Here is a 15,548-nt window from a genome sequence, read left to right on the forward strand (position 1 = left end):
TGGCTCCATTGTCATAAATAGTACTGGCTGCATTGTCATAAATAGTACTTTCAATATTACCAAAAATAGTACTGGCTCCATTGTCATAAATAGTACTGGCTCCATTGTCATAAATAGTACTTTCAATATTACCATAAATAGTACTGGCTCCATTGCCATAAATAGTACTGGATCCATTGTCATAAATAGTACTTTCAATATTACCATAAATAGTACTGGCTCCATTGCCATAAATAGTACTGGCTCCATTGTCATAAATAGTACTTTCAATATTACCATAAATAGTACTGGCCCCATTGCCATAAATAGTACTGGTTCCATTGTCATAAATAGTACTTTCAATATTACCATAAATAGTACTGGCCCCATTGCCATAAATAGTACTGGTTCCATTGCCATAAATAATTTGCGGTGACTGGTGATTCTAGGAAGGAAATGAGAATGTTTCCTTATATTTATGTAGTGTACACGAATTGTTGTCTACTTGTTCACACGCTCTCACACGCATTTACAATCCCGACCTTTCTGTCATGTTCCACTGCTGTCATGATCTAAATATAGCAAACTGCAGACATGTTGTAACGAGTGTAAATTTATCCATTTACCTGTACGCTGGTTATCTGCTCGTTTTAGTATAATATGTTATTCAAGCAATCCGTGGGATGTTAGGTCTACACCACATGCAGTTCTAAGAGAATAGGTCTACACCACACACAGTTTTTGGGAGGCTAGGTCGCCAGTAAATGCAATTCGATGAACAGGGTTACGAGGAATACATAAAGCCGTTCCAGGAAGAGCCATGTCTGAGAATTTGCAGACTTCCCGTTAGAGGGCTATAGTTGAGTAGCCTAAGGCACAGAAAGTAAAAATTTTGATGAAAGATCATTAAGCGCCGTCCATTAAAATTGTTGGAGTTTTAAAATAATTTTTCAAAATGCATTTGAAACTTCAGGTTTATGTCACCCATCACCCAAGTCAGTGACGTCACATCAGGTTTATTTCACCCATCACCCAAGTCAGTGACGTCACATCAGGTTTATGTCACCCATCATCCAAGTCAGTGACGTCACATCAGGTTTATGTCCCCCATCATCCAAGTCAGTGACGTCACATCAGGTTTATGTCACCCATCACCCAAGTCAGTGACGTGACATCAGGTTTATGTCACCCATCACCCAAGTCAGTGACGTCACATCAGGTTTATGTCACCCATCACCCAAGTCAGTGACGTCACATCAGGTTTATGTCACCCGTCACCCACAGCTCGATGGACTGTGTCATTCAAATTGAATGTTAATCAAGAGATATGGATGACATCGTTGGATGGACATTGGAACCGACTGTTTTCAAGCAAAAATAAGGATGTGAAATCAATAGGGTCGCTACAGATTTCCGTAGAATGTGATATTTTAAACCTATTTCATTAAATTGCCAAAATTAAAATACAATAAATGGGACTACATTGTAATTCCATGAACAAAGGTTGTTAATTTGGGAAGATATGTCTACACCACACGCAGTTCTGGGAGGATATGCAATAGTGGGAGGATGGGCCTACATCACATGCATTCTGGGAGGATACGTCCACACCACACGCTGTTCTGAAAGGATAGATCTACACCCCAAGCTGTTCTGGGAAGATGGGCCCAGACCACCCGCAGTTCCGGGAGCAAAGGCCTACACCACATGCAGTTCTGGGATGATACGTCTACAACACTCGCTGTTCTGCGAGGATAGGTTTACACCACATGCAGTTCTGGGAGGATAGGTCTACACCACACGGAGTTCTGGGAGGATAGGTCTACACCACACGCTGTTCTGCGAGGATAAGTCTACACCACACGTTGTTCTGGAAGGATAGGTCTACACCAAACGCTGTTCTGGGAGGATATATCTACACCACACACAGTTCTGCGATGACAGGTCTACACCACACGTAGTTCTGAGAGGATGTCTACACCACACACAGTTCTGTGAGGCTTAGTCCACACCACAAGCAGTTCTGTGAGGCTAGGTCTACATCATATGCAGTTCTGAGAGGTTAAGTCTACACCACACGAAGTTCTCAGGGGCCAAGTCTACACCGTACGCAGCTCTGAGAGGCAAAGTCTACACCATACGTTGTTCTGAAAGGCCAAGTCTACACCACACGAAGTTTTCAGGGGCCAAGTCTACACCGTATGCGGCTCTGAGAGGTTAAGTCTACACCATACGCTGTTCATTGAGGTTAAGTCTACACCACACGCAGTTCTGAGTGGCTAACTCTACACCACACGCAGTTCTGAGAGGCTAAGTCTACACCACACGCAGTTCTGAGAGGCTAAGTCTACACCACACGCAGTTCTGAGAGTCTGTCTACACTGTACGCAGCTCTTAGAGGCTAAGTCTACACCATACGCTGTTCAGTGATGCTAAGTCTACAACACACGCAGTTCTGAGAGGCTAAGTATACACCACACATAGTTCTAGGAGGCAAAGTCTACACCACACGCAGTTCTGAGAAGCTAAGTCTACACCATACGCAGTTTAGTGAGGCTAAGTCTACACCATACGCAGTTCTAGGAGGATAAGTCTACACCACACGCAGTTCTGAGAGGCTAAGAGTCTACACCATTCGTAGTTTTAAGAGGCTAAGTCTACACCACACGCAGCTGTGAGAGGCTAAGTCTACACCACACGCAGCTCTGAGAGGCTAGGTCTACACCATACGCAGTTTAGTGAGGCTAAGTCTAAAACATACGCAGTTCTAGGAGGCCAAGTCTACACCACACGCAGTTCTGAGAGGCCGTCCTCACCACACGCATCTCTAAGAGGCTAAGAGTCTACACCATTCGTAGTTTTAAGAGGCTAAGTCTACACCACACGCAGCTGTGAGAGGCTAAGTCTACACCACACGCAGCTCTGAGAGGCTAGGTCTACACCACACGCAGATCTGGGAGCCAACGTCTACACCACACGCAGTTCTGAGAGGCTAGGTCTACACCACACGCAGATCTGGGAGCCAAAGTCTACCCCACACGCAGTTCTGAGAGGCTAGGTCTACACCACGCAGTTCTGAGAGGCTGATTCTACACCACACGCAGTTCTGAGAGCCTAAGAGTCTACACAACACGCAGTTCTGAGAGGCTAAGTCTACACCACAGGCAGTTATGAGAGTCTAAGTCTACACCACAAACAGTTCTGAGAGGCTAAGTCTACACCACACGCAGTTCTGAGAGGCTAAGAGCCTACACCACACGCAGTTCTGATATGATTAAACCACACTGAAAGGGTAAAACCTGACGACTAAGAAGGTAAGATCACACCACAGACCGTTCCGGTTTATTTATTTATTTGATGGCGTTTTAAGCTGTTCTCAAGAATATTTCATTTAAAAGAAGGCAGAGCCGGGAAAAACCGACCTCCATCCACATGTTGCTATGTAAGATTTGCCTCCAGTGTATATACCATTACCACCACACCTGACCAGGGCCATTCGGCTGTATAGATGTGAGTACGATGTACGTATTCACACGTGTATAATACATGTACATGAATAACCGGTTTGAAATTTTATCTAAGCAGACTGATATTAAAGAATGACATACTAAGATGTATCCAGGTCACTTGCTCTGTTTAGCGCTACTTTAGAGGCAGTATAGACGGAGCACTTTTCTCTCTGTATGGAGGGCGTGTAGTGGTAGACGTAATGCACACATGCGTCATAGCATCTTAACAATAAGCTATACAGAAGTATTCTGTATAGTACATGAGTAAATGCAATTCGATGAACTGGGTTACGAGCCACACATAAAGCCGTTCCAGGAAGAGTCATGTCTGGGAATTTACAGGCTTCCCGTCAGAGGGCTATAGTTGAGTAGCTTAAGGCACAGAAAGTAACAATTTTGATGAAAAACTATTAAGCGCCGTCCATTAAAATTGTTGGAGTTTTAAAATAATTTTTCAAAATCCATTTAAAACTTCAGGTTTATATTACCCATCACCCAAGTCAGTGACGTCACATCAGGTTTATGTCACCCATCACCCAAGTCAGTGACGTCACATCAGGTTTATGTCACCCATCACCCAAGTAAGTAACGTCACATCAGGTTTATGTCACCCATAACCCAAGTAAGTAATGTCACATCAGGTTTATGTCACCCATCATCCAAGTCAGTGACGTCACATCAGGTTTATGTCACCCATCATCCAAGTCAGTGACGTCACATCAGGTTTATGTCACCCATCACCCAAATCAGTGACGTCACATCAGGTTTATGTCACCCGTCACCCACAGCTCGATGGACTGTGTCATTCAAATTGAATGTTAATCAAGAGATATGGATGACATCGTTGGTTGGACATTGGAACCGACTGTTTTCAAGCAAAAATAAGGATGTGAAATCAATAGGGTCGCTATAGATTTCCGTAGAATGTGATATTTTAAACCTGTTTCATTCGATTGCCAAAATTAAAATACAATAAATGGGACTACATTGTAATTCCATTAACAATGGTTAAAGGCACAAATTCAGAATATTGGAGCTAAATATATAATATTCAGCTAAATACAAAAGTGAGTTGCATTTGAGTCCTAGCTAAACTGCCTGAGGATATATTTTCCGAAAAATGTCGGTTAAGAGAAGGGGATATCCGTCACTGGTCTAAACTGTCCGCCCAACGAGATAACACGCAAATGAGCCAGAGCAAAAATTCTCACAATACAACGTTCGTTCAAAGATCGCAAGGGAAAGTCCAGTAAACCAAACACGATCTTCCTTTCTATCGATAAATTTTTATAAAGTATTCCAAATTCCCCAAAACCTGTACGGCAGAACTGACGTTACACGGTAGACCGTGTAATTACGACACAATACCGTGTCTGACATTTCAAGTTCGCTGAACATCACTCGTCGTCTAGGCAACAAGGGAGGTAAATATCTAAAAAAAATCAGGCTTTTTAAATGCAGCGAATTGAGTGAGACTGTTGTGTGTCAGTAGACATCTGGGAGTTCCAGCTTTATGTAGACAACGTCTAAAATAACAGCAGAATGACGCATGCGCTGTAGGGAGTATGATGTTGAATATCACAGAATATTGTGTTATAATAACAGAATAACTTCTAGCATCACTCAGACAACAGTCTATCTATTCAAATTAACAGATTAATTTTGTGAGTGTTGACAATGAAGGGGGCGCTCCGAGTAGATAATAACAATACTTATTTCCTATCCTACACACTACTTCCCAACGGAATACAGCAGGAATAATACATAAGTAGTTAATATTAACATCGTTTTCATATCATTGCTCAAGTTACAACTACGGTTCTAAGTTGTCAGTAAAAAGTAATAATTTCAGCCGAGGTTTTTGGTGATCCAACCAAAACATCTAAATAATCTTTGTCAAGCTCATGCTGGCTTCCTCTCCGGCCGTACGTGGGAAGGTCTGCAAGCAACCTGCGGATGGTCGTGGGTTTTCCGCGGGCTCCGCCTAGTTTCCTCCAACCATAAAGCTGGCCGCCGTCGTATAAGTGAAATATTCTTGAGTTCGGCGTAAAACAGTAATCAAATAAGTAAATATATGCTTTATCTTTGGTCTCTTGATGCATATTTACGTGACACTACGATAATTCGTTTTCAGTTTACTTCCAGAAAACATTCCATACTGTGAAGAGATGAGAATTTAGGGTGAAACGTTTAACTTAATTTACTTTAGTTGCTCTCGGAACACTCTGTAGGGCAAACACCGTTTTATTAGACAAACGGTTGCAGTAATATTTCCAGATATCTTACTGTAGATATCACCCTTTCTATTTTGTACATGTACATGCAGTAATTTGTACTGTAATCTATGTTAGTGATATCCGTTACTCTAAATGAATGTTACTTTTTCAACCAGAAAAATCAGACAGAAATTGCCTCATGCACATGTGAGTCAGCTACACCATACAAAAATACACCAAATATCTGGACATGCGAAAATCCATCCGTACATTGAGCATACTGCGTACATCGTGACTAAATTTAGCATTGTATAAAACATACACAGTACACTATGAATAAGTTATTTATTTGATTTGATTGGTGCTTTACGTCGTACTCAAGAACATTTTACTTATACCACGGCGGCCAGCATTATGGTGGGAGGAAACCGTTAAGAGCCCAGGGGAAACCCATGATCATCCGCCATGAGTTCTATACCAAGAGAAATATTATAACATTTGAGCTGTAGAGATATGGTAAAATCAGACACGTAACTATTTTGCCGGCTATGGAATGCATACATTTTTATTTTCTGTCGTGATACATGTACAGTATAGTGTCAGATAGAGGAAAATTATAATTGACAGTTATGGCGTATCTACGTTGGATCTATGGCGGCACCTGGAACCAGATGTAGAGATGTGGTAAAATTAGGCACATGTAACTATTTTGCTGGATGCTGAATGCATACATTTTTATTTTCTGTCGTAATACATGTACAGTATAGTCCCAGGTAACGTAGGTTACAGGTATAATACAGGTAAATTATAATAGACAGTTATAACGTATCTACATTGGATCTATGGCGAAACTCACGACCATCCGCAGGTTGCTGAAAGACCTTCCCACGTACGGCCGGAGACGAAGCATGAGCTGGACGATGAACTCACAGCGACCGCATTGGTGAGAGGCTTCTGGGTCATTACGCTGCACCAGCGGGCTAACCACCTGAGCCACGGAGGCGCCCCCGTCAAAGAATATCCCGTGCTAATGCGTCACGCCTGAGATGTTAGTAAGTATTTGAGATTACCTCTAAGTTCTCCGGTTTCTTTTTAACCACAAAATAGACCGGCATTTATATAAATGGAATGGTTACTTTTTGTTTCGAAGCACGTGTTCGCGTTTTTTATGCTGTACTTAGTTGTGACCCGTAGGGAAATCGAAAGTGCGAACTACATGCAGAGCTTGAGTGAAATCGTGCAATTCTGGCACAAGCCCATCGTCAATGTGCTTTCAGTGAAACATTTTCTACGGAACGTCGCAAGGCCTTCTACAATATGTGTTTGAAGTTGTTGTCTAGGGTAAGCTAAAAACAACATTGGATCTACTCTCATAGGCCTACTGGATCTTCGCTTTGTGACAGTTTTGTTATGTCCCATCAAAACTGATTTACTTACTGGTCGACCACTTCAGCCCATTGACTTTACATACCTTAAGTATGTCTTCTGAGGATACAAAAACGAGACATCACAACATTCCAGTTTGTCACAGATATCCTGTATATTAAAAACATTAGGTTAAGTAATTTTTCCTGTCTGTTTTCTCTGAACGCAAAAAAGTCACACTTCACTCCTGCACCACCGTGGACGATTTCTGATCTAGCTGCAAGGGCTTATTTTATCCATTCTCAGAATCTCATTCAAGTTCATGACGTAGAGAGGTTATTCTGAGTTAAGTGGATAGATTCCTATACAGCGTTCATGAGCTACGTACAGTGAGTTGTTGTGTACCATGAGCGACGATATCTTCCCGCTTTTTTCTGCCATGGTGGCCAACAGAGTCTCAAATTTGAGGTCTGGTGAAAACACCAAGATATTGTTAGACAGCGGACTTGAAGCATAAATTCTGTCGTCAGGCCCTATGGCTAATCGGTCATAACCTATGATTTCATTTTCTATTTTCTTAGGAAGACGTGATCTTAGGGAGACGGTATGCTCACCACTTTGTTCAAAAACCAGTAAATCCCTCTTTTGCGGATCAGAGACAATGAACTGACCGGAAGAATTCTGAACCAAAGACGATGGGTACAGAAGCTCATTTTGACCAAAAGTCTCTGACCTCTTGTTGTCTAGTGCCATTCTAATCACCTTAGCAGGGTTGCACACTGTTAGATGCAGCCATATCTCTCGTTGCCCTACGTGGATACAGGTCGCTGTAGATTTTGAATTTATCTCCACAGCTTTAAAGTTTATCTCTTTTAAAGAGCTATGTAAAATCTTCCGTTTTTCGCTTTTACCTTTCTTGTGGGTTGTTCTGTTTTCAGCTAATATATACAACTGATCCTTATGACTCGCTACCATCAGCAAATCACTCTTACAGCTGTATAAACATTTGAACCTCGTTGTTTGGGAATATTCATTTGCATTCATTTGGAACAAACCGGAGGTCGTCGTCAACAAAATAGAATTGTTAGGCACTGCAACCATACCGGTGACTTTTCCAGGTGGATTCTCTATTATTCTTCCTTCAGCAAACGGACTTAGTGACATCAGAGATGTCCCTTCCGGACTAGTGGCTTCTGCCTTTCCAGGAGAGCGTTTGTTAATTGTGGACGAGTGTCCATCCGTTTCGTCCGCACGTAACGTCTTTGGTGTCTGGCCGATCTCAACATCAAGGGCGTTTGACTCCTGGCTCAGACTTACCGGTACACATAACTTGAAAAAGGTTGCCCCAAATAACATCAGTATTCCCGTTAGTGCTGTACCCAGACCAACATCATAGTAGTGTTCTGGAAGAAAAACAGATCCAGTTGTTATACACGTCACAAAGATACCATTATATTGCAATGCTTCCAACAGCTGTTTTGAAGATACGGTTCGAGAAGCATGGTTAAAAGAATGTCATGCACATATTTTAAATCTACATATACTTGCCACAGTATGAACAGGTCACGTGAAATTCCCTTTCCTCTGACATAAAAAACATTTTCCATACATGATCTTGTAGACCTTAGACGTCATGGACCTGTAAAACAGGCAGTCGTTAATCTCGAACGCCTACCACATGTATGCATTACTTGTATACTTACTGGCCGAATTGTTCGATGCACTGGACATGGCAACAGCCGTGGAGACAGTTCCGGTGAAGGTCAGACATAGGGCGATAACAACAACAACAACAGGTCCCGCTGCTGTAAAATGTGATTGTAAGCTTGTCATCTACCATACGTTATCGGGCTAGTTATCGATACACCTTGTGTACACGCTACCACGTGTTACATGTAACTATTCTGAAGTACAAGAAGTCATACAAATGCCTTCTACGAAAAAAAACCCTCATTTTCGGTCTAGTACTTGCTACTATGTTTCAAGTAATCTTAAGTACAACCTGTTATACAAATAAAAGATTATGTTTTCTAGTAATCGCTATAGTATTTCAACTAATTTTATTGTTTTTACTTTTCCATGGTTTTAAGGAGGAAAAGTTAAAAATTTTCTGAAGTGTGTCTTGTATAACATTTCTGTCTGTATTGAACTGAAATATAACGTTTACAACATTCTTCTGATGTAATGAAACAAGTAACGGAAAGTTAGACTAAGATATTTTGTCAGCTGTTATTTCATACTGGCCAGTACCATACAATATCTAACTATATACTAAACAGTGTATGTATATGCACGACTAACGGTAACGTAGGGTAAAATTAACGGTAACGTAGGGTACAATGAACGGTAAAGTAGGGTACACTTGACGGCAACGTAGGGTACAATTAAGGGTAACCTAGGGTACAGTTAACGGTAATGTAGGGTACAATCAACGGTAACGTAAGGTACAGTTAACGGTAAATAGGGTACAATTAAGGGTAAAATAGGGTACAATTAAGGGTAACGTAGGGTAAAATTAAGGCTAACGTATGGTACAATTATCTGTAACGTAGGGTACAATCAACGGTAACGTAAGGTACAATTAACGATAACGTAGGGTACAACTTACGGTAAAGTAGGGTACAATTAACTGTAACGTAGGGTACAATTTACGGTAATGTAGGGTATACAACTCAGTGGAAATTTGGGCAATTACGAAGTATTGGACGCAAATATTTAATCCTCTCAAATGACCTTTAACTGTTTCTGAATGTTAAAGGAAATGCCAGTTCTACAACTAAATGAGATATGCTGTGGTTGATAAACATGTATATTAGACCGAGACCACTATCCTAGTAGGAATTTATTATGAGAACTGCATTTTCATATCAAAATCTCCCGTCAAGGGCATATCATACCGAGCATTAAAGTCTGTCGCGTGTTTTCCTGTCGAAGTCTTTGAAGTATCTGTTTGCTTAGACTGACGACGCTTACATACAAGACAAAACAAACCAGTGGCGATATCCAGCAAAACGCAATCAAGACAATCATTCCTTTTGTCCCTTCCTTATCTTTACTTGGAGGAGCTGAAATAGAACGAATGTACACATAATGTTTTCAATAAACTTTAGCGATTTATATATTGTTGTATATTAAATAGGATGAAAACGCAACGAGTTGAGTAATTCTAGACTAGAGACGTGAAATAAGTTGCGAGAGACATCGCTGTATTTACCACTGGTCCTACTATTTTAACCATTTGAATAAACAGTTGTAACAAACACCAAAACTGAATTAAACTGACAAGAGGCCGTAGTTTACTGGTTACGTGTGACCATTTTCCAATTTTCATACTGTCGTCGCTACTGGGTCGTTCCACTCTCTATTCTGAAACCGTTTATACTGCAGCAACACTCAACAAATGCTGCGTGACTAATTTTTTTATCCAGTGGAGGATAACGTTCTGGTATTATCCTGGAAATGTAAGCCTCAATAGTTAAATGTCTTAATGCTTAAAGGCTTAAAAATGTGTTCTAGTCTCAACCGACCAGCTTCTGAGAATTGAGATCCCAGAATAAAATCTAAATTCCGCTTTAAGTCAGATATTAGGACAGATAACAGTTTTAGGGCGGTGATTACCAGTGTCATGAACTCGACCATCGTCACAGAGGTGACAAATTATTGAGAGCGGCGTTTTCATTGCTCCACTGGATAACTCCAGAAAGGAGTTCAAAGTAAGTAGATATGCTAAACAACTAAAACAATAGGTCATCTCTCTCACATGATAATAAACCAAGATTAAGTTTGTTGAGGAAAATTTCTTGGGTTAGAGCTAGAAACATTATATTTTTTAATAATGCGGCATAACTTTTCTCAAGTATATACATACTAAAAATAGAACTATGAGAGTGATAAAATAGTTTGTGGCAACGTTGTCATGCCATTGTACAACAGGCCCCGTGGTGTGTGGGAAACACTGTCATAGTCAGATACGAACTATGCAGTTTCTGTGAGTTCAAATCCAGCTCATGCTAGCTCTCTGTTGGGTGTTACCTCAAAATGGTCTTTCAGCTGCCTGCAGATGGTCATGCGGTTTTTGTTTTCGGGCTTTAAGCTCGGTTGCTCCCACGATAATGCTAGCCGCTGTCGTAAAAGTGAAGTATTCTTGACTACGGCGTAAAACACCAATCAAGTAAATAATTAAACAAACCATATACCGATATCTTTCAAGAAGAACCACAGTGTCTTTTTTTCTTTCTTCGACAGGAGACAAATTCTTGGAGAGCGTATTACAGGTAATATTATACTTTTCTCAGAGTAATACATGTACTAAGAGACATCATCCTTTAATACCTGGTTTGCATGTCTTTGTGATCAAGGGATCATCAGTGATATTCAAGACAACTGTATTTTTCGTCCAGCTGGGGTTTTCATTGTCCACTTCAACCTCGCATGTATATGTTCCGGAATCTCGTGACGTCGGTCTAAACAGAAACAATGCCCCTCTGTCGCCTCTTCCTACGCGGTTTAGAAACTCTCCGTAGGATGACAAGCGGCTGTGAATGTCATATTGCATGATTTTATTCCGCTCTGTGCCTTTCTCTTGATACCACGTGATCTGTGGCGTCTCGAACGAATTCGTCCTAAAGTCGCATGGCAAAATCACCATAGCATTAGAATCCTTGGCTCTGACAGGCTCGTCGACAGGGGTAATGTGAACGGTTTCTGAAACTATGATTTAAACCACATAAGATGGCTAGTATATATGTGTGGCCCTATAGGTTTTTGGTTAAGCGACAACATAAAGACTATCACTATTGTATGTGCGCTAACGTTAAAGGCAAAGAAAACACTAACATGTCGTTACGCCCAACGAAAGACTTAAAAGGGTGGTCATTTCGGACCATTTCGGGAAGTTACTTCACTTAAAGTTTTTGTCACTTCAACACAAACAGACAGCTAGATCTCCTCAACCAAAACTCATACGTATAATATGGGTGTGGCGTCGTTGGCACTCTCTGAGTCCCAGCAGAACACCAAAGAATCATATGTTTTGAAAACGTTAGACTCGGCTGAAAAAATTCTTAAAAAATCGAACTACTTTGCTGGACAATGTTTAATGGTCTCTCCTTGGGTATGTACTTCATTTTTCTTTGCGTTTTCTTTTCCTTCACACAATAGTGGTTGTAAACTTGTAACTTTTGTGTTACCACCCTCCGCTGTATTATTATTATTATTTTTTTTTTTTTTGGTTTTTGTAAATTTTTGTTTTTGGTTTATTCCTTTATTTGATTGATGTTTTACGCCGTACTCAAGAATATTTCACTTTTACGACGGTGGCCAGCATTGTGGTGGGAGGAAACTGGACAGAGCCCGGGGAAACCCACGACCATCCGCAGGTTGCTGCCAGACCTTCCCACTTACGGCCGGAGGGGAAGCCACCATGAGCTGGACTTGAGCTCACAGCGACCGCATTGATGAGAGGCTTCTGGGTCATTACGCTGCGCTAGCTCGCTAACCAACTGAGCCACGGGGGCCCCCTGTTTGTGTTTTAGGTATGTAAATATGTACGTATGTATTTAAGCAGATATGTTTGGATTCCTTTTTAGATAGTGTTTAACATGTATGACCTCTCTGCTTGTCTTTCAACCCATGATGCTGTGCGAAATGACCGATTATGGGACGATGTGTTAGCATATATGACTGTATATCTTGGTATGTAAAATTTTAAAAGTTATTAGAGTCTGACAAAAGTATTAGAAACGAGATACCGCTTATCTGAATCGACATTGAGAAGTGGGCGTGTGGATATGTAACCTATTTTTCTGTGTTTTTTTTAACTCATTGTGAGTACCGATGTACCGATGTGAGTACTGACTGAGCCTACTTAAATTCGGCTATATAGTCATAAAATGTCAATAAACTGTCACGTTGAATAAAGATACAAACATCATTTCACAATTATTGACCAGTGATAAATAAATTGCAACAAATATGAATGCATTTTTTCACTTAAAGCTGGTTAAGTCATCTTTCTATGGGGTGGGTATTTTTCTTCCATTTAAGCATCTACAACAGTTAGAATAAGCCACTAACTGAAATAAATTGACTGACCGAGAGCGTATTTGACCAGTCATGAGTGACGATTTGCCCTTTGTCACGCTGTCACCATTGCTCTGATTTTCCTCTCTACACTGTAACTCACTGTATGTTGTTTATGTTAGCATTACTTGAGTACAGCAACTTTACGAAATATAGGTCGTTGTTGGCATTCCATTCATCGTCAATATCACTGTTACCTGGGCAACAATTGCCAAGGGAATGTAATTTGGCATGGATAACACTTATTCTTATCTAGTTCGGCTATATATTTAAATAACACGTCATGTAGGGCCTACGACCAACAGGACCATGCCACTCAGAACATAGCAGTAACAAAGCTGGGGAAAACTACACGCGCCCTTCTCCGAATAGCACCCCAATAACACGTTTACATGTACATGCGCAGTGCAGGTAGTTTAAACACAAACTGGCCTGTTTTCAGTGTACAATGTGGGACACTGGCATAGACGATCATTGCATATTCACGCCAGTGTGTATATCTGTGCACTATATAGGCCTATAGTGCTTCTAAAAGGTGAATTGTATACATGTACATATACGTAGTCTACGCCATAAATATAAGGACAACTGTTATCGGAGTGGGTCCATGTGAAAACCCATTATGTATTATATTTTGTATATTATGTAAAGAATTATTGTATGATTTTACGTCCATATGCACATATGAAATAAGTGTGCATGCGTAACCCGAAGGTACATAAGGACAGCCAGCAGTGAACACTTTACTCACAAACTGGACTGGCTCAATAAAGAGGAGAACTAACGTCAACACGGTGTTTTCCCTTCAGGTAAGTTTGTAGCCCAGCACGAAAGTGATAACTATTATTATACCTCTGTAGTATTAGATCTATTGACATCGAGGATGCATGTATTGTAATTGAACTATATTATATGTTTGATTCTGTACATATTGTATGTAATATATTTTCTGATTAAGACTTGTAAAATATCACAACCTGGGCTGCCAATGAAGAGAAGAACTAACGGTCACCACTGTGTTTTCCCTTCAGATTATTATACAGAGCACAACACATTCTATGCCCTATGTCTGGCCTATATATTCGCGTTCTGCTTTTTCTTTTTTGGTACATCTGTTTTTAACTGTTCAGAGAATTACTTCTATCTGTATCTTGTGAACCAAGGCGAATTAATTCGATCAGCAGATGACGTGAATAATCGACTCACCGTGAAGCCCAATCAGCAGAAGGCTTATTAATGGTTGTATTTCCGACATGAATCCAGATCGACGCTTCGCCATTATCACTGCTGTGTCGTACGCCTCGCCCTTATAGTTACATTATGAACCGCTTTGCAAACTTACGTACTCGGTATAGTATGGAAGGCGAAAGTCGCCAAAAATATGAGCATTTTTCAAATCAAATGAACGTCTCCCACACGAAATATGCCTCTATGGCCATACCAAATAAACAATGATTGGTGCTACATGTTTTTTTGTACGATGGGCGACTCCTTCACCAAGCACACGGACAGCATGTTGGAGAAGACTAATCACCTGGTCAACCCTTTTTTCAGAAGAATTTAAATCAATATAACTGACAAGTTAGAAGTTAAATGTTTAGTGTGCCTCCAAGCTGTAGTGTTTGTTGTATTTTAGCATATGCTGTTTTTCTCTCGCCTCGCTGAACGAATTAGTCGACAGGACTTCCCTATAGTACCCATGGTCCTTGAAAGTTCTATATTCTGCAATGGATATGATACTCCGTTGTTAATAAAAGACGGTATGACTGACGAGGACCACACAACATTGCATCGAGGCGAAAAATAGGCTACAATCGAGTATATACATTGTTGCAGCGTATCTGATGTTCTTTTGTAAATAAAGAAAGTTTTGGGAACGATGTTATATTACTTTTCTTTCTAGTTCAAGAGATACCGCTGTACATTTATTGACTGTTGGCCACGTGTGTTACAGAGTATAGCGCACGTATATAGACTACTGTTAGGAACGTTGTTGTAATAATCCTGGCATGTCTCTACAATGCTCCTATTTGAAAGTTAAAAGTGTTAATCGACATGAACAGTACAAATATTCAACAATGTGATACAGTTGCATATTGAGACAGGGACAGTCCAGCAGGAATAAAACTAAAGATATAAAACTTCAAATGTTCTTAAAATAGGCCCATGTGCTTCTGTAATCTTCGAGTAATCTTGTCCTTTTTAATATAGCATGCTTCTGCATATATAGTGACTTATACAAACGTTTATTAATACAAATGATAGGAACTAATTTCATTGTTATGAGAGCCATGAAGTAAACCAAAAGTTCATCTACATGTCGTAGGGAGCAGCCCAAGGCTAACAATAATGGATGATGTAATACAAAATAACAACAATATACATGTAGTTTTATTTG

The 15,548-nt window shown here is 40.4% G+C and overlaps 1 protein-coding gene across 1 annotated transcript; it reads right to left on the bottom strand.

The window, feature by feature from the left end:
* Window positions 1-7,405: 7,405 nt before the first annotated feature.
* LOC135462570 (uncharacterized) lies at window positions 7,406-14,444 on the bottom strand. The gene is made up of 5 exons (XM_064739794.1): window positions 14,357-14,444; window positions 11,402-11,779; window positions 9,967-10,134; window positions 8,773-8,874; window positions 7,406-8,472 (listed from the first exon to the last, which is right to left on the bottom strand). Exons 1-5 carry the CDS (start codon window positions 14,427-14,429, stop codon window positions 7,406-7,408), a joined length of 1,788 nt encoding a protein of 595 aa, XP_064595864.1. The 5' UTR covers window positions 14,430-14,444.
* Window positions 14,445-15,548: the final 1,104 nt, after the last annotated feature.

This window comes from Liolophura sinensis, chromosome 2 (assembly GCF_032854445.1).
Source record: "Liolophura sinensis isolate JHLJ2023 chromosome 2, CUHK_Ljap_v2, whole genome shotgun sequence".
In the NCBI taxonomy this organism is placed as follows: domain Eukaryota; kingdom Metazoa; phylum Mollusca; class Polyplacophora; order Chitonida; family Chitonidae; genus Liolophura; species Liolophura sinensis.

What these genes read in the sequence shown, in the direction of transcription:
- LOC135462570 (XM_064739794.1), bottom strand. Translation starts at nt 14,429, where the DNA reads ATGGCGAAGCGTCGATCTGGATTCATGTCGGAAATACAACCATTAATA. An exon ending in TCTGCTGATTGGGCTTCACG is followed by an intron (nt 11,780 to 14,356) that starts GTGAGTCGATTA and finishes TTTAAATCATAG; the next exon opens with TTTCAGAAACCGTTCACATT. An exon ending in TGCATCGAACAATTCGGCCA is followed by an intron (nt 8,473 to 8,772) that starts GTAAGTATACAA and finishes TTTTTCTTCCAG; the next exon opens with AACACTACTATGATGTTGGT.